This window comes from Balaenoptera acutorostrata, chromosome 16 (genome assembly GCF_949987535.1).
Source record: "Balaenoptera acutorostrata chromosome 16, mBalAcu1.1, whole genome shotgun sequence".
Lineage (NCBI taxonomy): Eukaryota > Metazoa > Chordata > Mammalia > Artiodactyla > Balaenopteridae > Balaenoptera > Balaenoptera acutorostrata.
In genome coordinates, this window is record NC_080079.1 from 61,969,165 (window position 1) to 61,996,398 (window position 27,234).

Below are 27,234 nucleotides of genomic sequence, written 5' to 3' on the forward strand. Positions count from 1 at the left end.
GCAATGGAAGTCCTACTATGATTATTTTCATGGTAGAAATAAATGTACTTTATACTATTTGCATACTTGTCTGATTATTTCTTTAGAATAAATCACTAGAAGTGGAATTTGTGGGTCAAAGGCTATGAACATTTTAAAGACTTTTGATTCATGTTGTCAAACTGCTCTCAAAAATATACAATTTGCTTCTGCTAGCAGTATAGTATAATTATTTTTGGAATTTTATTGCTATGAGAAGGTTTTAAAAGCCCACATGCCTAATAAGAATTTTTACATATGTGTATTCCATTACTTTTTAAGGGAGGAATACTTCCTTTTGACCTAAATTATACTAACCCCATTTTTGCATGTAATGCTAATGGACTGATTTTTGATCTGCAGTTTTCAGAAGCGAATTGCTGATTGCCGATTTTGGCCTGTAGAGATCACAAGGGTTCCTCTGGTTACCGTACCCAAAGGAAAATCTGCTAAATTTGAAAAGGTAAATTAGATTACTTAAAAATATTTATATAAGAAATGCTGGGTCAGACCCAACCTGTTTTTCTGCTTCTAATTCTGATACCAAAGGAAAATATGAACTGTGTGGCTGCTCCCTAGGGTGACCAGCTCATCCTGATTTGCTTAATAGTTTCCCGGTTTTAGTGCTGAAAGTCTCATATCCCAGGAAACTCCCTTGTTCCTGGCAAATCAGGATGACTGATAACACTAGTTCCCTATTGTCCACTAAAATTTATTTAGGCTTTATTCTCAGATATCCTATTTCCCTTTAGCCCTTTATTATAGTTTTACCATGGGTAAAACCATGAAAAATAGCCTCTTTTTTTTTATGCTTTTCTTTTTTTTTTTTAATTTATTTATTTAATTTATTTATTTTTGGCTGCATTGGGTCTTCGTTGCTGTGTGCGGGCTTTCTCTAGTTGCGGCGAGTGGGGGCTACTCTTTGTTGCAGTGCACGGACTTCTCATAGCGGTGGCTTCTTTTGTTGGGGAGCATGGGCTCTAGAGTGCAGGCTCAGTAGTTGTGGCATGCGGGCTCAGTAGTTGTGGCTCACAGGCTCTAGAGCGCAGGCTCAGTAGTTGTGGAGCTCGGGCTTAGTTGCTCCGTGGCATGTGGGATCTTCCCAGACCAGGGCTCGAACCTGTGTCCCCTGCATTGGCAGGCAGATTCTTAATCACTGCACCACCAGGGAAGCCCCAAAATAGCCTTTTAATACATCAAAAGTAGTTAAATATTGGCAATATGGTTCAAACTACTACATCGTTCTAAATTTATTTTAGACTTACCTACTTAAATTGTTTTAGCCCTCTAATTAGAGTAATAGGATTCATAGATGAACTACTATTCTGAGAAGATACAGCTTTGATGAGCCTAGAAAAGTTCTCTACGGTATTTTGTTTGTTTGTTTATGATAAAAATAAATGCATTTGTCCAAATGACTGTGTTTCCAGTTCATCCCACTGACTATGCCAACAGTTGCTTCCTATCATGCTGAAGAAGAAAACCACGGGAAATAGCCTAAGAAACGTCCCCTACAAAAAGTCTTTTTTAAAATTGAAATATAGTTGTTACACAATATTATTAGTTTCAGGTGTACTACATAATGATTTGACACTTACATACATTATGAAGTGTTCACCATGATAAGTCTAGTAACCATCTGTCCCCATACAAACTTATTACAATATTATTGACCACATTCCTTATGCTGTATATTATATCTCTGTAACTTATTTGTTATATAACTGATGGTTTGTACCTCTTAATCTGCTTCACCTGTTTCTCCCACCCCTTCTGGCAACCACCCATTTTTCTCTGTATCTATGAGTCTGCTTTTGTTTTGTTTTTTTCTTTTTTTTTTTTTGATTCCACATATAAGTGAGATGATGTGGTATTTATCTTTCTCTGACTTAATTTCACTTAACATAATACTGTCTAGATCTATCCATGTTGTCACAAATGGCAAGATTTCAATTTTTATGGCTAAGTAATATTCCATTGTGTATATATATACATACCACATCTTCTTCATTTATCTTTTGATGGACAATTAGGTTGCTTCCATATCTATTTTAAATAATGCCACAGTGAACATTGGAGTGCATATATCTTTTTTTGTGTGTGCGTGTGTGTTTTTTTTACTTTTTTTGTTTGTTTGTTTGTTTATTTATGGCTGTGTTGGGTCTTCGTTTCTGTGTGAGGGCTTTCTCTAGTTGTGGCAAGTGGGGGCCACTCTTCATCGCGGTGCGCTGGCCTCTCATTATCGCGGCCTCTCTTGTGGCGGAGCACAGGCTCCAGACGCGCAGGCTCAGTAATTGTGGCTCACGGGCCTAGCCGCTCCGTGGCATGTGGGATCTTCCCAGACCAGGGCTCGAACCCGTGTCCCCTGCATGGGCAGGCAGATTCTCAACCACTGCGCCACCAGGGAAGCCCAAGTGCATATATCTTTTCAAGTTCATGTTTTTGTTTTCTTTGGGTAAATACCCCAAGGTGAAATTGCTAGATCATATGGCAGGTCTATTTTTAATTTTCTGTGGAACCTCCGTAGCGTTTTCCATAGGATCTCACCAATTTACAATCCTACCAACAGTACATGAGGTTTCCCTTTTCTCCACATCCTCACCAGTGCTTATCTGTTGTCTTTTGATGGTAGCCATTCTGACAGGTGTGAGGTGGTATTTCATTGTGGTTTTGATTTGCATTTCCCTGATTGTTAGTGATGTTGGGCATCTTTTCACGTGTCTGTTGGTCATCTGTACGCCTTCTTTGGAAAAATGTCTATTAAGGTCTTCTGCCCATTTTTAAATCAAGTTGTTTGGTTTTTTTGATGTTGTATGAGTTCTTTGGATATTAACCCCTTTTTGGATATATAGTTTGCAAATATTTTCCATTCAGTAAGTGGCCTTTGCATTTTGTTCATAGTTTCTTTCACTGTGCAAAAACTTTTTATTATTTTTAAAATATTTATTTATTTATTTAGGCTGCACAGGGTCTTAGTTGCAGCACACGGGATCTTCATTGCGGCACGTTTTAGATTCTTTATGCAGGATCTTTAGTTGTGGCACATGGGCTTAGTTGCTCCGCGGCATGTGGGATCTTCTCGGACCAGGGATTGAACCTGTGTCCCTGCATTGGCAGGTGGATTCTTAACCACTGTGCCACCAGGGAAATCCCAATGATGCGTTTTAAAATGGGAATGTTTTCTTAATTTCTCTTTCTGCTAATTTGTTGTTAGTATATAGAAATGCAATGTATTTCTGTATATTAATTTTGTATCCTGCAAATTTATTGAATTCATTTATTAGTTCTAGTAGTTTTTGGATGGTATCTTTAGGATTTTCTATATATAATATCATGTTGTCTGCAGTGACAGTTTTACTTCCTCCTTTCCAGTTTTCCTTTTATTTCTTTTTGTTGTCTGATTGCTGTGGCTAGGACTTCTAATACTATGTTGAATAAAAGTGGTAAGAGTGGGCATCCTTGGGACTTCCCTGGTGGCACAGTGGTTAAGAACCTGCCTGCCAATGCAGGGGACACGAATTCGAGCCCTGGTCTGGGAAAATCCCACATGCCATGGAGCAGCTAAGCCTGTGCGCCACAACTCCTGAACCTGTGCTCTAGAGCCTGCTAACCACAACTACTGAGCCTGCGTACCACAACTACTGAAGCCCACATGCCTAGAGCCCGTACTCTGCAACAAGAGAAGCCACTGCAATGAGAAGCTGGCGCACCACAACAAAGAGTAGCCCCTGCTTGCTGCAACTAGAGAAAAGCCAGCGCAGAGCAACGAAGACCCAATGCAGCCAAAATAAATAAATAAATCAACAAATAAATAAAAATAAATGTATTAAAAAAAAAAAAGAGTGGGCATCCTTGTCTTGTTCCCAATCTCAGAGGAAATGCTTTCAGCTTTTCACCTTTGAGTATGATGCTGGCTTTAGATTTGTCATATATGGGGCCTATATTATGTTGAGGTACATTCCCTCTATACCCACTTTGTTGAGAGTTTTTGTCATAAATGGATGTTGAATTTTGTCAAATGCTTTTTATGCATCTATTGAGGATAGATGCATAAAAGGAGGATCATATGAGGATCATATGATTGTTATTCTTCAGTTTGTTAATGTAGTATATCACATTGATTGATTTGTGGATATTAACCCATCCTTGCATCCCTGAGATAAATCCCGCTTGATCATGGTGTACGATTCTTTTAATGTATTGTTGAATTCGGTTTGCTAATATTTTGTTGGGGATTTTGGCATTTATGCTCATCAGGGTTATTGGCCTGTAATTCTCTTTTCTTGTGATATCTTTGTCTGGTTTTGGTATCTTTGTAATATATAATATGCATTGGCTAACATTCCTTAGATTTCTAAAGCAACATAATGTTATCACATGAAGATAGGACTTTTAATCTAATTTCTAATTATTGTTATAATCAGCAAAATCAAAGAGATTACTTTTAACCTTGTGGAAATTAAATGTGTTTTCTTTCACTAAATTGATTTTTTTCCTTGTAAAAGTTTTCTATGGCAAGCCATACAACCATTAAAAATTATGTTAAAATATATTTACTGACATGTTCTTCATCTTTGTAATGAGAATTTAAGTGAGATTAGGGTTGGCAAATACATGGCAGCAGACTGTCAGTCAACCTTCTTCATCCATGGCAGATATTACTGATCAATCAAAGCATTCTTTTCTTTTGAACCCAAATAAGGACACAGAATCTTTCTCAACACAGAATTCTAAAACACCTCCACTAATTGGTTAGAATTTAAGCATAAGTTAAATCCTGTTTGTCGTCACTGATCCGGATGATTTGTAAGGCGCATCTCATTCATATGAATCTGTGAACTAAAGCTAAGGCCACAATCCGATTTCTTTTAAGCTTTTGTTGTTATTACTGTTTTTCGCAAAGCTTCACTTTTTTCTAAGAAACAACATGGTGAAATTGACATTTTGGTTGAATATATAGTATTAATTAGTTTGCATATGTGTTGATCCAACTATTATCTTTACTGTTCATTAACAGTGTTAGTATACCTTATCTCAGAGATCATGGTATTTTTAAACCCAATTATAAATAAATAGATAAATGAGCAGAGACCCAAAATGTCGTATGTAACTGGCCCAAATAAAGTAGCACAGCTAGTTCCTAAAGTCAGGTCTTTGAACTGCTAAGTCAGAGCTCCATACTTCATGCTACATTACTCTGTAGCACTAACAGCTGTCTGTTTTTATTCCTTTAGACTGATGATGAAGGTCAGCTTTCATTTCATGGTGTGGCTTATGTTAATATGGTGCCATTGCTGTATCCAGGTGTGAAGAGGATTCGGGGAGCTTTTCATGTTTACCCTTACCTAGATAGCACAGTCTATGAAAAGGTAAGAAAAATTTGAATAGAAGGTATCATCCTAATTTATTCTTATGTATGTGTTTACCTACATCTTTAGCACACATAGCTTTGCAATTGATATTTGGAACCAGCTGGTATACTGGGATGTTAAATGTAGAGCCTTGAAGTCTTCTGCCCTTGAACCTTAAAAACTTTAGGATAATGAAATCCCAAAACTGGAAACAACCCGACTCTCCATCAATAGGTGAACAAAAAAACAAATTATATGGTATAGCCATACAATGAAATACTACTCAGCAATAAAAAGGAATGAGCTATTAATATGTGCAACATGGATGAATCTCAAATGCATTATGATAAATGAAAGAAACCAGACAAAAGAGAGTACATACTGTATGATGCCAATGAAATACAATTATCAGAAAGTAGTGGCAGAAAGCAGATCAGTGGTTGCTTGGGAACAGGGATAGAGGGAAGAATGGATTACAAAAGAAATATGAGGTAAGTTTTTTGTTTTGTTTTTTTAAATAGAGATTTTTTTATTTGAGACTTTTTTTTTTTTTTTTTTTTGGCTGTGTTGGGTCTTCGTTTCTGTGCGAGGGCTTTCTCTAGTTGTGGCAAGCGGGGGCCACTCTTCTTCGCGGTGCGCAGGCCTCTCACTATTGTGGCCTCTCTTGTTGCGGAGCACAAGCTCCAGACGCGCAGGCTCAGTAGTTGTGGCTCACGGGCCTAGTCGCTCCACGGCATGTGGAATCTTCCCAGACCAGGGTTCAAACCCGTGTCCTCTGCATTAGCAGGCAGATTCTCAACCACTGCGCCACCAGGGAAGCCCCAAGGTAAGTTTTAAGGATGATGGAAATACTGGTTATTCTAACTGCAGTAATGGTTTCACATGTCAAAATTGATCAAATTGTATACTTTAAATATGTAATTTATTATATAGGCATACCTCATTTTATTGCCCTTTGCTTTATTACTCTTCACAGATCTTGCATTTTTTTTTACAACTTGAAGGTTTGCGGCAACCCTGAGATGAGCAAGTCTATGGGTGATATTTTTCCAACAGCATCTGCTCACTTTGTGTCTCTGTGTCGCATTTTGTTAATTCTCACAATATTCAAACACTTTCATTGTTGTTATATTTGTTATTGTGATCTGGGATCTGTGTTGTCACTAGTGTAATCGTTTTGGCCTTTTTTAGCAATAAAATATTTTTAAATTAAGATCTGTACTTTTTTTTTTTTAATTTTTAGCTGCATTGAGTCTTCGTTGCTGTGTGCTGGCTTTCTCTAGTTGTGGCGAGCAGGGACTACTGTTCGTTGCGGTGGTGGCTTCTCTTGTTGCGGAGCACGGGCTCTAGGCACATGGGCTTCAGTAGTTGTGGCACGTGGGCTCAGTAGTTGTGGCTCGTGGGCTCTAGAGCACAGGCTCAGTAGTTGTGGTACACGGGCTTAGTTGTTCCATGACATGTGGGATCTTCCTGGGCCAGGGCTCGAACCCATGTCCCCTGCATTGGCAGGGGGGTTCTTAACCACCGTGCCACCAGGGAAGTCCCTGTACATTGTTTTTTAAGACACTGGTATTGTACACTTAATAGATTACAGTATAGTGTAAACATAACTTTTACGTGTACTGGGAAACCAAAATAACCATTATTTGCTTTATTACAGTTATTTGCTTTATTGAGGTGGTCTGGAACCAAACCTGTAATAACTCCAGAGTAAGCCTGTATTTCAATTTTACCTCAGTAAAGTTGGAAAGAAAATCTTCCGAATAATGAAAGAAGTCTTTTGTGTTAAGTATACAAAAACTTAAATACATGTACTGATTAATGAGCTATAATATGGTTCGTGTAATTTTCAGATGTTAAAATGTTAACATACACATTATTTATTTATTTAAGTGAAAAATCAATTTTATCATTTTTCTTCTTAGGAGAAAATGAGGCTTTATGAAACACAACAGTAATAACAACAAAAACGCATTACTATTTTATCATTATTAGGACAAGTATTTCTCAATAATAGAGTCATGAAAGATCCATCAGCTATTTGAAAACCAACTGAGTAATAAACTCTGTATAAGTATCCTTGAATCAGAAATCAAACTTATAGGGATTTGTCTAAAATAAATCATTTAATAGGATCAAAACCCTCCTATTCATGAAAACTTTTGGGGATCAATAATAGCAAAACTAAAATTAAGATTAAATGTCTAATAATAGAGAAAGGATTAGTAAATTATTGTAAATAAAAATGGTGGAATATGCATCCATTAAAAAGATAATCATTAATGTTTTGTAGATAGTTAAATGAAAAAAAGAAAGCAAAAATTTTACATATAGCATAGATCATGATAAATTCCAAGTGAGTTTATTAAAATAAGTTAAATGTGAAGTCTATAAAAATAGAAGTGTCTATTAATTAAAGATATGAAATAAGGGAAGACTTACTGTGCTTGAAAACAAATGAAAGATATAAAAGATTTAGATTGCCAAAAAATAAAAATCTTCTATACATAGAAGAAACCATCATTAACAAATTATAATGTAACTAAAAAATTGGGGAAAATATTTGAATACATATCAGAAGATGGCTACTATTCCTAAAATATAAAGCACTTTATTGTATCAGTCATATCAAGATATTTTTGGTGAATCTGAGGGAAACAGTATATCATAATTGAAAGGTTATAGGCGTTGATGTCAGGCAGTTTCTAGACTGAATTCTGGAACTGCCAGACAAGCTGCCATTTACTGACTTTGGGCAAGTGACTAAATTTCTCTCAACTTTATTCATCAGTAAAATGGAGACACTGCTTGTTTCCTAGAATTGTTTTACATATTAAATGAGATAACATATGTAAAGCACTAGGGATACAGTTGACACACAAACATTTTTGCCTGTTACTTTTTTTTTTTTTTAAATGGGCTACTTTGGCTTTTTTTTTTTTAACTTTGGATTTATTTATTTATTTATTTATTTATTTATTTATTTATGGCTGTGTTGGGTCTTCGTTTCTGCGCGAGGGCTTTCTCCAGTTGCGGCAAGTGGGGGCCACTCTTCATCGCGGTGCGCGGGCCTCTCATTATCGCGGCCTCTCTTGTTGCGGAGCACAGGCTCCAGACGCGCAGGCTCAGCAACTGTGGCTCACGGGCCCAGTTGCTCCGCGGCATGTGGGATCCTCCCAGACCAGGGCTCGAACCCGCGTCCCCTGCATTGGCAGGCAGGTTCTCAACCACTGCGCCACCAGGGAAGCCCTTGCCTGTTACTTTTATTATACCCATATGAAGGAGAATATTGTGCATATATTAAAAATTATTCTCATGAAAACTTTAAAAACATGAGAGGATGCATGTGATAGTCTGTTAAATGAAAAAGGATATAGAACTACATCCACTATGATCACAACTTTTAAAAATATATAATCATAATTTTTAAAATATATGAAAAATATTGGGGAGGAGACATTTCTGGGTATGTCTGAGTGAGGAGGTTGTCAAATTTTCTCCCCCTAAAAGCAACTGTAAAGCTGGACAAATTGACAAAATGCCATTTCAGTGCTCTGGAAATTGACCAAAGGCATCAACAAACTGAGAAGTATTCATGCATGAAAAACAATGGAGTTTGAGGCATTCTTGCCTAGGTCTGCTCCTAAACCACCTCCCCCTGCCTCTACTCTAATTTAGCTTAATCAGTGAGGTGATTCTTCTAGGGCAGGATGGGCTGTGAGGGCCAGCAACTTTGCTGCCACAGAGAGGGCTCACAAAATTTGGAGCAGTGGGTGAAGGACCCATGCCTGACAGTGTCATTGGTTGAAATGGAGATCTTGGTGGAGAGCAACCAACATATTGTAATGAGAGTCCTAGGAGAAAAGAGAGAGAAAGAGGCAGAAATTATGTTTAAAAAAGTAATGTCTGAAAATGTCCCCTGTTTGATAAAAACATTAATCTACATACCTAAGAAGTTCAGAGAATTCCAGGTAGGATAAGCATATGGAGGTCTATAGTATACACATTATAGTGAACTATTGAAAGAAAAAGAAAATTGTGAATTCAACAGGAGAAAAATGATTCATCACTTACAGGGGAGCACCAACATGGTTAACAGTTGATTTTTCATCTGAAACAAGGAATCCTGAAGGCAACGGAAACACAGATTCAAACTGCTGAATGAAAACGCTATCAACCAGAAATGAAGGTGAAATAAACACATCCATGGATAAACAAGTATTAAAAGAATCTGTTGCTAACAAACCTGTCTTGCCAGGATTACTAAAGGGTGTCCTTCAGCTTGAAAGAATATGAACCAAATGATAAATTGAATCCACAAGAAGAAATGAGCACTAGAAATGGTTAAATGTAAGTTAAGTATAAAAGATTTTAGAAATATATTTTTTCTCAGTTTTGCTCTTAACTTCTTTGAGAGATGTGACTGTATAAAGCATTAGTTTTATTATTGGGTTTGTAACTTACATAGATGTAATTTATATGATAATAGTAGCATAAAGGAGAGAGGATAGAATGGAGCTATAGCACAGTAAAGTTTATATATTTTATCAGAATTAAGTTAGTCTCATTGTGAAATAGATTGTGATTAGTTCAGATGTACATTGTAATCTCTAAAGCAATCACTAAGAAAAGTGTGTGTGTGTGTGTGTGTACATATACCATATGCATACACTCAAGTATATATATATATTTAACATTAAAAGAAGGCACTTAAAGAAGGAAGAGAGGAACAAAAAAGACAAGATAAATAGAAAAGAAATAGCCAAATGTCAAATATAAATGTAAATATTTCAACAATAACATTATATGTGAGTAGTCTAAACACCCCAATGAAAGAGATTATGAGACTGGATTTTAAAAAAATCAAGATTTGAGAAAGACAAATATTATATCACTTATGTGGAATCTAAAAAATAATACAAATGAATCTATATACAAAACAGAAACAGACTCACAGACATAGAAAATAACTTACAGTTACCAAAGGGGAAAGGAGGTGGGGGGAGGGATAAATTAGGAGTATGGGATTAACAGACATGAACTACTATACATAAAATAGATAAGCAACAAGGATTTACTTCAGAACACAGGGAATTGTTTTCAATATCTTGTAATAACCTCTAATAGAAAATAATCTGAAAAACATATATATCTGAGTCACTTTTCTGTACACCTGAAACTGACACAATATGGTAAATCAACTAATACTTCAATAAAAAAAATCAAGATTCAATGATATGCTGTCTATAACAAATACATTTTGGTTCAGACACACATAAGTTGAAGTAAAAGGATGGAAAAGATATACTATGCAAATAGAAAACATAATGGAGCTGAGTGGCTATATTTATATCAGACAAAATAGACTTCAAGATGAGTAATAGTACTAAAGACATAGAGTGGCATGTCATAATAATTAAAGGGTCAATTAATCAGGAAGATAGGATTTATAAATTATAAATTATTATATATAATACATGTGTAAATTATAGGTGAATACACACCTTACAACAGAACCTCATAATACATGAAGTCAAACCCAACAGAACTGAAAGGGGTAATAGACAATTTGACAGTAACATTTAGAAATTTCAATATTCCGCTCTCAATACCTGGCAGAACAACTATATAGAAAATCTGTGTTAAACATAAACTTAGCATACAACCCAGCAAATCATTCCTAGGAACCTACCCAAGAGAACTGAAAACCTGCATTTACATGAAGACATGTACGTGAATGTTGATAGCAGCATTATTCATAATAGCTAAAAACTCACAACAGTCCAAATGCCCACAACTGGTGAATCAATAAACAAATTGTGGCATATCTATATTAGGGAATACTATTTAGCAATAAAAAAGGAATGAACTACAATTAATGTAATATGCCAAAATCATTGAATTTTTTTTTTCCTGGAGCAAAACTCGAATAATTTACTTCCTTGTCTCTGTTGGACTTGCTGCTGAAACAGAACCTGATTTCACCCTTGTTGGTGGCCTCTTCCATTCTGATACTTGGTTAGATATTGCCCAGTGAATTCCATTTTAATCTTCATGGGCTAGCAGTCTATATAGTACCCCTAGCTTAAACAGAGAATATCCAAAATTGTAAATATTTCATGTGTTTCAACCAAGCAGAAAAACATTCTCAGGAAGGTGCTGCTTAGTCCTGTAAATCAGATTTTTTTTCCCCAAATCATTGAATTTTGACTACACTTTAAATGGGTGAATTGTATGGAATGTTAATTTTATCTCAGTAAAGCTGTTTTTAAAAAAGAGTGAACTCTGAAGCCTTTGCAGATGTGATTGGTGCCCTGTGGCACCCTGACTCCTGCGAAGCTGTGAATCCTACTCGATTCCGAGCTGTCTTCAAGAAATATGTTCCCTCCTTCTCTGGATACAGCCAGCAGGATGCCCAAGAGTTTCTGAAGCTCCTCATGGAGCTGCTACACCTCGAAATCAACTGACGAGGCCGCCGGGCTCCACCAGTCCCGGCCAACAGTCCAGCTCCCTCCCCACCCTGCCCTGGAGGGGCTCTGCTAGAACCTGAGTTAAGTGGTGACGACCGAGCCAACCTAATGGGAAGCTTACCTGGAGCGAGAGGACAGCAAGATTGTGGACTTGTTTGTAGGCCAGTTGAAAAGTTGTCTCAAGTGCCAGGCCTGTGGGTATCGCTCCACGACCTTCGAGGTTTTTTGTGACCTGTTCCTGCCCATCCCCAAGAAAGGATTTGCTGGGGGCAAGGTATCTCTGCAGGGTAGTTTCAGCCTTTTCACCAGGGAAGAAGAGCTAGAATCGGAGAATGCTCCACTGTGTGACCGGTGTCGGCAGAAAACACGAAGTACCCTTTCAACATCCTTAAGCCCCCAGGCTCCCCATTTACCTCAGAGACGTCTATTTTTGTGTCTTTTTAATCGGGGAGAGGGGAGGGGGGAGGGGGTGGTTGTACCTCCCATTATTTTTTTTATTAAAAAATACCCTTCCACCTGGAGGCTCCCTTGTCTCCCAGCCCCATATACAGAGCTCCCCAGGCCCCTGCCCATGTACAGCCCCAGACCCGCTACAGTCTCACTATTTTTTGTGAATAAATTTATTAAGAAAAAAAAAGTGAACTACTGATACATGCTATAATATGGATGATTACTGATACATGCTATAATATGGATGAACCTCAAAAACATTATGCTAAATGAAAGGGAGACACAAATGACTACATATTGTATAATACCACTTACATGTAATGTTCTCTCTTCCAGAGATGTTAAAATTTGAAAAAGTTTGCATCTTAGAATATATGAAATACAGCAATTACAGTAGACGTGGTAGGATTGTGAGTGATATTTAGGATTTATAATTTTTCTTTAATATTGTTGGACTGTCTTTTAGCAGGTTTATTGAGGTATAATTGACATATAATAAATTGCATATATGTAAAGTGTACAATTTAAAACTTTTGACATAGGTTTGCATCTGTGAAACTATCACCACAATCAAGATAATGAAAATATCCATTATCCTCATCTGTTAACCTTCTCTCCCACCTCTGTCCACTTCTCCCCTCTTTTGTTTTGTTTTTTTGGTCTTGTTTCTCTCACTTAGAATAAATTACATTTAGATTCATCCATGTTGTTTAATTTAAAAATTATTTTAAGATTCTTTTCCAGTTATTTATCTATAGTTTGAATTTTCCCATACAAATGTTTACTTTAAACTTGCACTATTCTTTCAATTATAATTGATAGGCCAGTAGTATTTAGGCAGATAATATTTCTTGTACAGAAATAAATTCTATCACTTAAAGTTAATCTGAAATTATGTGTCAAAGTTTAAAAGCTTTCTGGTAATAAGTTATGAGACACCAAATCAAGCCAGGTTGAAAGTTCTCTTATTAATTTAAAAAATAGGGTAGGCAGCTATGTTTCTGTGATGGTTTCACCTGTTCAACAAGTACGGCAAGACAATTGTTTTTTGCTTCTCCTATCCATCTCTGATTGTACCATATTGAAATTGTCTAGAAAACTAAATGATATTAATGAATAATGTGGGTTTCTATTGAGTTTGTTTCATTTGCCTGTGAGTCATTACATTTTTTTGTTTCTTTCTTTCTTTTCAGACCAAGTGTTTATTTAGCTTGTTCCGGGATACTGGCCATAATTTGATTCAGAATAATAAAATAGGAGGAATTAATTCTCCAATGTCCAAACCAGTTATTTCTAAGAACCTGAAAGAAGATAAAACAGTCAAAGAAAAGGATATAGAAGCAAGGCCTAGGCCTGGGGATGTGGTAGGTTGTTGAGAAGGTGATGATTTTGCTGGTTTTGTTACATTCCAGAGGCTTGCACTGATTTCTCATTTGATGAATTGCCTCAGTTTAGCTTGCGTTTTGATGCAACATAATGGTCCTTGCTTCTGCTATTGTGGAGATCATGTAAGAATTGAATTTTTTTTTTTTTTTAGAAGTCAAAGAACCAGCTTTATTAATTTCTGGACAAGCTCCCCAAAGTGGAGGACTTGAGAGGGCTAGATGAATTTTTTTAATAATTAAAAAAAAATTTATTATTTTAAAAAATATTTATTTATTTCTTTATTTGGCTGCATAAGGTCTTCGTTGCAGCATGTGGGATCTTTTGTTTTTTTTTCTTTAGTTGCAGCATGTTGAATTTTTAGTTGCGGCATGTGGGATCTTTTAGTTGCAGCATGCAGGATCTTTAGTTGCAGCACGTGAACTCATAGTTGCGGCATGTGGGATCTAGTTCCCTGACCAGGGATCGAACCCAGGACCCCTGCATAGGGAGCGCAGAGTCTTAGCCACTGGATCACCAGGGAAGTTCCAAGAATTGAATTTAATTTTTTAAAATTTATTTATTAATTAATTTATTTATTTTGGCTGCGTTGGGTCTTCGTTGCTGCATGTGGGCTTTCTCTAATTGTGGCGAGTGGGGGCTACTCTGTTGTTGTGGTGGGCGGGCTTCTCATTGTGGTGGCTTCTCTTGTTGCGGAGCATAGGCTCTAGGCACGCAGGCTTCAGTAGTTGTGGCTCGTGGGCTCTAAAAGGTAGGGTCAGTAGTTGTGGCACACGGGCTAAGTTGCTCCACGGCATGTGGGATCTTCCTGGACCAGGGCTCGAACCCGTGTGCCCTGCATTGGCAGGCAGATTCTTAACCACTGAACCACCAGGGAAGTCCCAAGAATTGAATTTTTGAGGTGTGCTTATTTTCTTTCAGCAAGCACCTAGTATAAAATCTCAGAGCTCAGATACTCCTTTGGAAATTGAACCCTCTCTTTGCAACAATCCAGAAGGACAGGTAACTATGCATGAAGAGTTTGAAAATTAAGTTTAAATTCATCAGTCCTTTACTGAGCAAGATAGTATGATATAGTGGAAAATGCTCATTATCTGAGTAACCATCCCATGTTTGCCACGACTAGTTTATGACCTTGGGTAAATTTCTTTGTCTTGTTGAGACTCTCTAAAAGGAGTGGATACCAGATTAATTTCAAGGTCCTTTCTAGCATTAAAAATTTGTCTTTTATTAATTATGCTATATTAAGCACTATGAGAGATGCAAAGATGCATCATCTGCAGCGTTTATTCGTTTGCCCTCAGGACACTCAGCACTCTGGTGGGCAAAACAGACTGGTACATAGCTAACTGTAAGACAGAATCTTGATGAATGCTGTAGTAGAGGTACAAATGAAAGTGCTATGTGGCCTCAGAGGAGTCAGATGGGGCAGTCTCAGAAGACTTCAGGAAGAGGTGGTATCGAAGCTAAGTAGTGAAAGATAAAGAGAGCCCTTTGCCAAATGAATTTCAGGAGAAGAATTTCAGGACCAGAGAACAGCTTGAGTCAAGGCACAAAGAAGGTAGTAGAATTCAGGATACATCAATTAATTCAGTGTATGGTATAGAGAAATGAAAATAATGGTTCTAGAAGGAGGTGATAAAGAAGACAGAGACTGAGCTGAGTTTTAGAAAGACTTTGAAAGCCTTGCTAGAAAGTTTGGGCTTCATTGTATAGATGATGAGGGACTGTTAAGCCTTATCATAGAGACTCACACTGAAGTTTTTTAAGTCACGTAGAAATAATACCTCATGAGTGTTTCAGGGCAGTACTCTTGCCAGGATATGGAGAAAAGAGATTGAAGTTGTGGTAGGGGCTTCAGATGTCAGTTTATGGGTTTTATTTACAGTACAGATGAGTGTTGATAACAGTTTAACCTAGGGAAGGGATTGTAGTAAATAAAGTAAAAAACCTGTGGAGGCAGGGTGTGGAATTTGAAAGCTTTGGGGTGTTGAGGAAGAAAAGTTAAAGATAACTCAGGTTTCAAGCCTCACTTTCTGGAAAGATGACAGAATCATTAAGAGAAAAGTAAAAATAGAGATGGATATAGGGGAAATGATAAGTTCAGTTTTGGACATGTTGTATTGATAGTTAGGATGCTGGCAAGAATCTGGGTAGAAATGTCCATGAGGTTGAAGTTGATAGATGGCGCATAGGAGGGTGTGGGTGGGAATGTCAGACGGTTATGAGGTTATTTCTTCATGACTCCTGAAAGAGGTTTGGTAGAAGAAAGAATGGCATTCACTTGAAACAATTCCAAGAACAGTATCGAACAAATTAAACAAGACTTCAGCTGGGGTAGAAGTGTCCAAGAATAAAATTGAAAACCTTTTTCTGCAAGAGATAACCAGTGTTACTATTTCTGTTTCCAGTTATTTTTCTATGTAAAAAATGTTTTAAGTCAGAATCACACTATATATAGTTATATACACAATTTTCTCACTTATTATATTGTGAGCATTATCTTATGTTACTAAAATTTTTTCATAAATATCTGTTTTTCTGGAAAGAATAAATTAGAGAAAAATGTCTTTACAGCAATATGTAGAAGCAGGGACATACATTGTGTTGGAGATTGAGCTGGACAAAGCCTTGGTTCCGAAGCGAATGCCAGAGGAACTAGCCAGAAGGTGTGTAGCAATGGTTCTCATACTTGCTTTGCAAGACAGTTTAGGTATAAATAAAAGGAAGTCATTTTGTCCACGTAAATGTAATTTTTCTTGGGCTAAGCAGCAGACAGTTTTCTTTTTTTTTTTTTCAGATAAGTTTCTTTTGTTACTTTTGTTTTCTTGTTATAAAAGCAGTATGTTGCCAATTACAAAAAACCCTGAGAATTTCAAGATAGGCAAGGAAAAAAAAAATCAACAAGAAAGTATCTAAAAATACCCAGATTTCTTTCTACTCACCCAGTGATAACCACTTTTAACACCTTGGTACTTATCCTTCTGGAGTTATTGTAAAGTCCCTATATTATACACACACACACACACACACACACACACACACACACACACACGCACCCTTGTCACATGTAAATATATGTAATTTTTTAGAACTCTTTTTATATTGTACCACAGTGCTTTGATTGTGTTTCTAGGAAGTTATCCATTTCATCAAGATTATCCAGTTTGTTGATGTGTAATTATTCATAGTATTCCTTTATATCCTTTTTATCTCTATAAAATGGGGAGTAATGTCTCCATGTACATTCTCAATCCCTCTACATTTCTTCCAACCCTCATGCCATTTCCCCACCAACACCCTGCACCCCAGTCCTAAGCAATCACTTACCTACTTTTTTGTCTATAGATTTGCCAACTCTGAGACATTTCATAAAAATGGAATCATACCATATGTGGTCTTTGTTGACTGACTTTTTTTTTTTTTTTTTTTTTTTTAAATTTATTTATTTATGGCTGTGTTGGGTCTTCGTTTCTGTGCGAGGGCTTTCTCTAGTTGCGGCAAGCGGGGGCCACTCTTCATCGCGGTGCGCGGGCCTCTCACCATCGCGGCCTCTCTTGTTGCGGAGCACAGGCTCCAGGCGCGCAGGCTCAGTAACTGTGGCTCACGGGCCCAGTTGCTCTGTGGCATGTGGGATCTTCCCAGACCAGGGCTCGAACCTGTGTCCCCTGCATTGGCAGGCAGATTCTCAACCACTGCGCCACCGGGGAAGCCCTTGACTGACTTCTTTTATCTAACATAATGCTGTCAAGATTCATCCAAACTGTAGCATGTATCAGTACTTCATTTCCTTATTGTTGAGTGGTATTTTATTCTATGAATATACCACATTTTGTTTTTCTAGTCTTCAGTTGATGGACATTTGGGCAATTTATTCTTATTTTAGGGTTCTATAATGATTGTATTAAAATGGAAGTCAATTCATGTGACTCCTCTGTTCAGAAACTACCAGCAACTCCCCATCACACTCTGAGTGAAAGTCAAAGGCTTTACAGTGGCCTACAAGGGCCTACGTATTCTGCATATATTTTGTCCTCATTTTTTTCGGTCCAGCCAAACTGACCTCTCGCTATTCCTCACACATGCCAGGCACACTCTTGCACCAAGGCCTTTACACTTGTTGCTTGCCTTGCCTATAATTTCCTTACCCCAGATACCTACATGACTTGTTTCCTCACTTCCATCAGGTCATACTCAAGTACTGTCATCTCACTGCGTCTTTCCCTGGTGAAATATGCTCCCCAACTCCACCACCCCCAGCCCCCAACATAGTCTGTCTGCCTTCTTGCACTGTTTTTCTCTATGGCACGTATCACTAACCAATTTATGGTATTTATTGTCTTTTTTTCCCGACTAAAATGTAAGCACCATGAGGGCAAGAATTGTTGTCTGTTTTGTTTAATGCTCTATCCCCAGCACCTAGAAAAGTGCCTGATGGATAATAGGCACTCAGTATATATTTTGAATAAATGAATAACGTTGTCTCTGGAGAGGAAACTGGGTGGCTGGACAACAAGGTTGGAAGGAGACAATTTACTATATATTGTTTCATACGTCTTAAGTTTTGAATCATGTGGATATATTATCTATTAAAATAAATAAAATTAAAATTAGGAATTATGAGCAAGGTATAAAATTACATAGGACCTATTCTCACTTTATTTTTTTCTGGCCGTTCCACGCAGCTTGCGGTATCTTAGTTCCCCAACCAGGGATTGAACCCATGCCACTGCAGTGAAAGCTCCAAGTCTTAAGCACTGGACCACCAGGGGATTTCCTCATACACAGGACCTATTAAAGAAAAATTGAAGTTGTGAATTTTTTTGTAAACTTCAAGGCAGTGTAGTATACCTCAGTAGGAATGTGAAACTGTAAGAAGGAAGAGCTATAACTTAATTTCCTTTAGGTTCTTGTAAGAGCTCATGAAAATGGAAGGTAGAGGTTTTGGCATAAGTAGTTTGACTGTGATAAAATATATTTTCTTATTCACCATAAAGTTTGATATCATTACTGTAGCTTAATGCAGTCTTATAAATTATGACCAAGAGTACACTTTTTATCCTATTGGAAAGGAAAGAAAAGCTTTTGCTTGCCTGTACCATTTATATTTACAAAACTTTGTGCTTTCAGAGACTCAACTGAGTACACATAAAGTCATAACACCCACCTCTTTCTAACCCCTGAGTCAAGCAGCTTGTGTACAACAGTTTAAAAAAATGTGTAAGGGTAAAGCCAGGGCTCAAATTAGCCAGAAGTGCAACTTAGCTACTTTCCAGCTAGCTGCTTAGTGGCTTTCTTCTTGTCTGGTCCACAGCCATATGCTGTTCTGAGGTTCACGTCGAGGTTCTTACATGAGAGAATAGCTCAGTGCTCAAGTGTGATGGGCAACTGACCTTAGATCTCCCTCACCTAGACCTTAAGAGGTGGGAAATAAAAGAACATAAATCTGCATATAATAAAGTTTTGTTTTGTCTTGTTTTTTTCTGATACAGGGTCAAGGAAATGATACCTCCAAGGCCGCCTCTTACCCGTCGGACGGGAGGAGCTCAGAAGGCAAGTACCAAAGCCAAGGTGAAACTCTAAGATGTTGAGTGCACCCATGTGAAAATAATGCATGGGCTCTTCAGTATGTTTTCCAGAAAGGGGGAGAAATTGTAGCTTCACATATTTTCCTTCCTGCTTCTATTTGTGACCAGTGGCATTCAGTGAAGAGTATACAGTGTTTAATCTTTGGCTGATGGTTTCTGAGCTGGGAAGAAAAGGGCAATTTATACCTAAAGTATTATTGAATGTAAAACCCAATCCAGTTTCAGACTTCCATTCCATGTCTTGACCTCTTTGAGGCCTCTTTACCAGACATTTTGTATTTTTCTAGGCGGTGAGTGACTACCACATGCAGATCAAGAACATTTCTAGAGCCATTCTGAATGAGTATCACAGGATGTTTGGAAAAGAGGCAGTCAAAGTGGGGAGTGATCTGGATAGTGAAACCCTGGAGGAGCAGAAGTGCCAGCTCAACTATGAACTTAATTGCTCTGGAAAATACTTTGCTTTTAAAGAACAACTCAAGGTAAATATTAATTTATTTAATGATTCCATGGATTTTTATGAAGCATCTTCTCTACATACCTAGTTATCATTTTTTCTCTGGTTATGTTCATCTCTGCTCTACCTTCCTTGATGTTGGTGCAAAGAGCTGTGTTCTCTATGATAGAATGTCTGGAGACATCCTTCCACTCCTGTAGAGCCTTGGAATGGTTCAGTATCTGTCCTGAGTGTAAGCTTTTAAGAAACTAATTCTTCACTTGAAGTTAGGCCAGATTTGGGGCCAGATTTCATGTTGCACTAGCAGGCAGAAACTCTGTACCTGGTATTGATTCCATGACTAATTATCTCTGTCTCCCATTACAAACCTTTTCCTAGTCCATAGAATCACTAAGATTTGAGAAATATTTACTTAATAATAATTTCCCAAATAATAATGGCTAACATTTATTATTTGTTGTATACCAGATACATTTTTAAATGCTTCATACTTTACTAATTTAATCCTCACAACAACCCTATGACATAGGTACTCCCCATTTTACAGATGGAGAATTGCAACATTAGTTGGTTAGATAATTTGCCCAAGATCACAGAGCTAGTAAAGGTCAAAGATGGGGTGTAAATTCAGGCAGTCTGGCTCCAGACTCACATTCTTATCTGCTACACTGCACTGCCTCTCTATGTACATTTACTATGTGCCCTATACTATACCAAACAGATAGGAAGAAAGCACGTGGAAGTAACAAAGGGAAAAACAGCTGATATCCATGGAGGCAAGAGGCTATTCTCAGGTGACATAGTCACATCTCAGTTGTGTCTCAAGTGACCTTACCACTCTGAGCCTCAATTTTTTGCCTAACAATGAGGGATGATATTAATATGATCACATGGGGTCATTATTAGAATTAAATAAGATAATGCATGGAAAGTGCTTAGTACAAAACCTGGCAATAATGTTAACTTAGGGGAGAAAAAAGAAGACGCTGTCCTGGCTATAGCAGTATGTTATTTGTACAGCATTTTAAATTTCACCACCTGTTATTTCTCTTTGGCTTCTCAATCATCTTCTGAAGCAAGATAGGAATACCAGGAGTACATATCCATTTAACAAATGAGGAAACTGAAGTACCAAGTGTAAAATAATTTATGAGGTTGTACAGTGGCAGGATTAGAACCAGGATTCCATTCTCCAAACTCTCAAATCAGGCCTTTCTCCTTTTCTCCCTTGAATCATGTGGCCACCATGAGAAAGGTAATGCATAAACATAATGCTAAGGTATTTTTGGCTTTATGACTCTCTTCACAAAGTATGAATCCTGTATTGACCATATTGGTGATGATGGTGATGTTAAGAAAAGAAGCCATGTGGGGTATGTTGATTGGGGGAAAATCAGAGAACCAACAGTCTAGCAGTCACCAAGGAAAATCAATCACCTCCTGGAGTTCTGATGAGCCTTAGGTCAGAAACTCACGGGAGGCCTGTGCTGTTAGCATGGTGCTAGACTGTGTTATCAGATGGTGATATGTGTCTCTTGCAGCATGCTGTGGTAAAGATTGTGAGAGAGAAGTACTTGAAGACAACAGCATTTGAAAGCCAAGAGGAACTGCAGAAATTTATTAGTGAGCTCTATGTTTTCTTGGTGGATCAGATGCATGTGGCCTTAAATCAAGTAAGTGCTTCAGAGCTAAGAACCCTTCCTTTTCTCTGTAGGTCATCAGGGTCTCCTCTGAATGATTCCTTCCTTTCTTGCTTCTTTTCTTCCTTAATTCCACAAACATTTTTGTGGGAGTCTGCTCTGTGCTAGGCATTGAAAACACAAAGATGAATAAGAAACTGCCTAAGTTATAAGACTAATTTTAGGGAAAATAAGGGGGTATCCTCTTTCAACTTCATAGAAAAATTAATTTCATAACTGTCATAAATTTGATGGATAAGAAATAAATAAAATCAGCTATGTAAATTGTGGAAAAAAATTATTCTATTTATTCTATGAATGTGTGCAGTTCTCAACTTTTTCTTCAAGACTGACAATCAAAACAAAGAAAAACTATGAGTTTTCAGATATTATACTTGAATGACAATGACACGTCATATATGCCTTTTCTATCTGACTGGTCTCCCACTTGTCTGTTTATATTTGTACATCTTACATCTTGCCTTCATTTGCTCATTTTTTTAAAAATTTTATTTATTTATTTATTTTTATTTATTTATGGCTGTGTTGGGTCTTCATTTCTGTGCGAGGGCTTTCTCTAGTTGCGGCAAGTGGGGGCCACCCTTCATCGCGGTGCGCGGGCCTCTCACTATCGCGGCCTCTCTTGTTGTGGAGCACAAGCTCCAGACGCGCAGGCTCAGCAATTGTGGCTCACGGGCCTAGTCGCTCTGCGGCATGTGGGATCCTCCCAGACCAGGGCTCGAACCTGTGTCCCCTGCATTGGCAGGCAGATTCCCAACCACTGCGCCACCAGGGAAGCCCTGCTCATTTTTTATGTATGCAGTTGTGGTTTGTTTGAAAACAAAGACAAAATCGAAGTGTTTTTGTCCCCCTGGTAGTCTCTAACCAGCTATGCATCCTCAAAGCCTCTATTTTTTTTTTTTTTAAAGGAAAGGTGGATTTTTTTTTTTTTTTTGGCCTCGTTGGGGCTTCGTTGATGCGCACAGGCTTTCTCTAGTTGCAGTGAGTGGGGACTACTCTTCATTGCAGTGCGCGGGCTTCTCATTGTGGTGGCTTCTCTTGCTGTGGAGCACGGGCTCTAGGCATGTGGGCTTCAGTAGTTGCAGCACACGGGCTCAGTAGTTGTGGCATGCGGGCCTTAGAGTGCACACGCTTCAGTAGTTGTGGCGCGTGGGCTCAGTAGTTGTGACGTGCGGGCTCTAGGGCACATGGGCTCAGTAGTTGTGGCTCGCCAGCTCTAGAGCACAGGCTCAGTAGTTGTGGTGCACAGGCTTAGTTGATCTGCGGCATGTAGGATCTTCCTGGACCAGGGATTGAATCTGTGTCCCCTGCATTGGCAGGCGGATTCTTAACCGCACTGTGCCACCAGGGAAGTCCCCCAAAGTCTCTATTCTATTTGTTCTTTCCTTCACTGTTTTTTTCTCCTCGGCCACCATCACTTTTTCTTTCACCTGTTCAGCCTTCCTGAAAGAGGTAGGAGTGTCCAGTATCCTAGGGTTAAGAGAACGATCCTGCACAGGTGATTTGGATGATTTGATTTGGAAAGCAATTGAGAACTGAGCATGAGATGGTAATTACTGTTGCCTGTGTCCCCAAGGAGCCCCTGTCTAGTAGAGGAGAGAGGCACAAAATACAAATAACTGCAGTAGAGTGAGGTAAGTGCTGTGACAGAGGTGTGTCCATGGTAGAGCAGGTTAGGGGATGCCTAAAGAAAGTATCAACTTCACCCTGAGATCTTTCAGGGAAGGATTCACAGAGGAGCTGTGACTCGACCTGGGCCTTGAAGGCTAAAAAGAAGCTCTCCAAGTAGATGTTTCAGAGCCTTTGAGTCATAGAGAACATCATAAAGGCTTAGAAGCTTGGAAGAATATGGCATATACAGAAACTGCATATGGTTCAGGAGCAGAGGTTGAAGTGGTTGAGTGACAGAGAAACAGGCGATGAAGCCAGGGATCAGTTCCTGGTAGGGGAGCTGGGAGCGTGGATGGAGGCCTTATATGCCACACAAAGAAGTTTTGACTTTTTCCCTTATTAGCAGTTAGATGCAATAAATTTAATTATTTTATACTGGGAAATAATATGATTAGATTTACATTTTACAAAAAGCACTCTGATAGCAGTATGTAGGATGGGTTAGAGGTGGTGAACTGGTGATGTTAACTGGTTATTACATACTAAGGAGGAAAAGAGAGCAAAGATTCTTAAGTTTAAGTCTCAGTGACTGGGTAGCTGGCAATACCATTGACTAGGACAAGAAATACAACATAAGCAAATTTGGTGGAAGGCACGTGATGTTGAATTCAGTTTTAAACATTGACTCCTGTGGGGTTTTGCTCAAGAGAGAGATCTGGGCTAGAGATAAGATTTGGGAGCCTTGAGTATATAGATGCTAGTCCAACTGTGGTCATAGATGAAGCTGCCAAGAAAAGCACGAGTAGAGAGAGAAGCAAGCTGGTGGCAAAACCCGAGGAAACACCAACATTTAAGGGATGGATAAGTAAAAGAATTAATAAAGGAGACAAGTAAATTGTTGAAAAGGTAAAAGACCCAGAAGACAGTGGTATTTCAGAATCTAAGGGAAGAAAATTTTAAGAAGAAAAAATGGTCAGCGTTGTCAAATACTCTGAGGAGTTCAAGAAAAACAAGATCTGGGGTAGGGGGAGGGGAGATTGGAGAAAGGAGGTCAGAAGGTACAAATTTCCAATTACAAGATAAATAAGTACTAGGGATGTAATGTACAGTATGAGGACTATAGTTAACACTGCTGTGTGGTATATATGAAAACTGTTGAGAGTAAATCCTGAGTTCTCATTACAAGGACAAATTTTTTTTCTTTTTTTGCTTTCTCTTTTTATTGTATCTATATGAGATGATGAATGCTAACTAAACTTTCTGCAGTAGTAATTTCACAATATATGTTAAGTCAATATATGCTTATACAGTGATATATGTCAGTTATATCTTGATAAACCTGGGGAAAAAAGAAAAAAATCTGAAAGGTTTTTTTTTTTTTTTTTAAAGATTTATTTTTTTTTTATTGATTAATTGATTGATTGATTGATTGCTATGTTGGGTCTTCGTTTCTGTGCTAGGGCTTTCTCTAGTTGTGGCAAGTGGGGGCCACTCTTCATCACGGTGCGCGGGCCTCTCACCATCGCGGCCCCTCTTGTTGCGGAGCGCAGGCTCCAGACACGCAGGCTCAGTAATTGTGGCTCACGGGCCCAGCCGCTCCGCGGCATGTGGGATCTTCCCAGACCAGGGCTCGAACCCGCGTCCCCTGCATTAGCAGGCAGACTCTCAACCACTGCGCCACCGGGGAAGCCCTGAAAGGTTTTATTGGATTTGGCAATAAGGAGGTTGTTGTTACCTTTACAGAGCAGTTTCATTGGGCTAATGAAGTGGATTCAAATGATAATGAATTGAAGAGTAAATGAGTGATTAGGAAGCAGGTGGAATATAAATTCAGGAAGTTGGAAGATGAAGGGAAGAAGTTGGAAAGTAGTAGCTAGAAATTAGAGATTTTCTTTTTAAGATGGAAAAGTCTTTAGAACGTCCACAGGTTTAGGAAGAGTCAGCAGACTGGGAGAAGTTGAAAATTGAGGAAAAAGAGGGAACAACCAATGGCAAACTCAGGATATACAAGTGGAAAAGGATCAAGAATTTAGATGGAACGATTAGCCTTGAAACAGAGACGGATGTGATGCCTCGTCCTCTGAGACGGAAGGGAAAGAGATACAGTGGATGCAGAAAGGAACAATTCGGGTGTAGGATTCAAAAGTTGAGGGTTTTTTTGCCTAATGATTTCTATTTCTTCTGTGAAGTAACGCCTTTACTGAAAGTGAAGGGGTAAGAGTTGAATGAAAAGCTTGAAGAAAATTTAGATAGTGCACAGCATTATGAAAAATGTTGCTGAACAAGGACAAATACATAGATTGCTGGGAGTATTAAAGGCCTTCAGCTAAGACTGTATGCGGTTTTCTTCAGGATCGGTTAGCAGCTCCTGTCTAAGAATGAAGAAATCCGATTGTAGGATTGTTTTAATTTGGGAGTTTTCTGGGCAAGTGCAGGAAAAGGACAAGGATGCCCAGAACTTGAGTGTGCTGGTGAGAGAGTAGTATGAGTAGAAATCATGAGGTCCAGGCTTATCCATTTGGGAAATGATGGGCATATTGGATGTCAGAGAGAAGTTTTAAGGGGACTAAATGACAAGAAGGGAGAAGGCTTGTAATGTGGGTTTGGGGAGTGGATATTAGAGGTATAATATTTCTGGTTTGGGCATGGCAGTGTGTTGCTGTAGGGATTTGGAGGTCAAAGTCACCAAAATTAAAAAGAACAAAGAACAGAGGCATTAATCAATGATCGAAAGCTCACTTTGGCCCATCTCAAATTTAGCTTTACTCTTCACATTCCTTAGTAACTCTACTTGTTAAAGTCAATGATATTATTTTTATTTGTAGTTAAAGAATTTGGTGGGGTGGGGGGGGTCTTCCCTGGCCATAGCGTCTGGCCCAAGAGATTACTTGTTATTACCAGACTTGCTTTCCTATCTGGGTATATAGGATATATTATTTTTCCTTCTACCTTTCTGGCTATTCCTAAAATGTCTCCTTTGTAGAATCTATCTGTCTATATATCCCACTGAAAATGTAGATGTAGCTGCCAAAGATTTACCCTGGGCTCGTGTTTTCTTGATGTTTAAAGACTCTAGCTAGTTCTTGCCAACTCTTTTCATGTCATGACACCTAAAAAATGATAATATTTGTCTGTACACTAGAGAAAGTGAAAGAAGCTGTTTGAGGTTAGAAGTGACTTAGTTAGGGATTCTGGCTGCCCTAAGGGTTGAAGAGAGCAGTTGTGCCCTGAATAATTTTTTACTCACTTCCATGAGCTTAGACTGTTGGTATTCAGATACCTGAGATTCTATTTCACCCTTGATATTCATCCTTTGGTTCCCTCTCACTCTCTTAGTGTATTGGCAAGACTGTAAGAAACCTCGATATCTTTTTTGACATCATGACTAGAGTCTCACATTTGGTTTATTCTTATAAAACTTCTCTACTTGTAATTGCTTCATTTTGTCTGCATAACATCTTGATGATGACAAGGCCATGCCAGATGATGTCCAAGGCACTCCTTCAACCATTTATACCAGCAGTGAACAGCTTCGACTCTTTGCATTCGAAGCAGAAGTCAATGAGAACTATGAAATGGCAACAGTGTACTATGAAGAGGTAATTAAACATCTTTCTGGTGGTTGTCATTACTGCTATTTGTACAATATGGGTATAATAAACAGTAGTTTCTGATTGTTTAAAATCCAACCTTATTGGTGAAAGGATAGACACATAGATCAATAAAACAGAGTCCAAATATAGGTGCACACAAATAAGGCCATTATATTTTCGACAAAGTTGTTTACAAATTTACAAATTCAATGCAGAAAGGGTAGTCTTTTCAAAAAATTATGTTAGAACAGTTGGTTATCCGTATGCAGAAAATGAACCTCGAGAGGCAGAGATCAAGATGGCAGAGTAAGAGGGCATGGAGCTCACCTCCTCAGCACAAACACATTAAAATACATCTACATGTGGAACAATTCTCACTGAAAACTAACTGGAAACTGGCAGAAGGACTCCTGTACAACCAAGGCTCTAAGAAAGATACACACACAATTGAGTAGAAGGGGAAGAAAAGTGATCTGGTTAGGATCTGTGCCCCTCGGAGGGGACTCAGAGGAGAGGGGAGATTGCACTGGTGTATACCCACACTGGGGAGTGAGTGGGTCAAGCCACAGACTGGGTATCCCAGTCCTGGGTTCCTATGCAGAGGAGACAAGCC

General features: G+C 38.4%; 1 protein-coding gene across 7 annotated transcripts in view; it reads left to right on the forward strand.

Annotated features, from left to right (window-relative positions):
- Positions 1 to 27,234, forward strand: part of CFAP70 (cilia and flagella associated protein 70) — a 90,485-nt gene that overhangs the window by 30,701 nt on the left and 32,550 nt on the right. For 6 of the 7 annotated variants that reach the window (XM_057530452.1, XM_057530454.1, XM_057530453.1 and 3 more), the window contains 9 exons: positions 382 to 481; positions 5,253 to 5,387; positions 13,483 to 13,653; positions 14,594 to 14,674; positions 16,250 to 16,341; positions 19,165 to 19,225; positions 19,548 to 19,742; positions 21,259 to 21,390; positions 26,502 to 26,627. In XM_057530452.1, coding sequence (XP_057386435.1) covers positions 382 to 481; positions 5,253 to 5,387; positions 13,483 to 13,653; positions 14,594 to 14,674; positions 16,250 to 16,341; positions 19,165 to 19,225; positions 19,548 to 19,742; positions 21,259 to 21,390; positions 26,502 to 26,627 — 1,093 coding nt within the window. The remainder of the gene's footprint in view (positions 1 to 381; positions 482 to 5,252; positions 5,388 to 13,482; positions 13,654 to 14,593; positions 14,675 to 16,249; positions 16,342 to 19,164; positions 19,226 to 19,547; positions 19,743 to 21,258; positions 21,391 to 26,501; positions 26,628 to 27,234) is intronic. The other variant, XM_057530455.1, reaches the window with a different exon arrangement.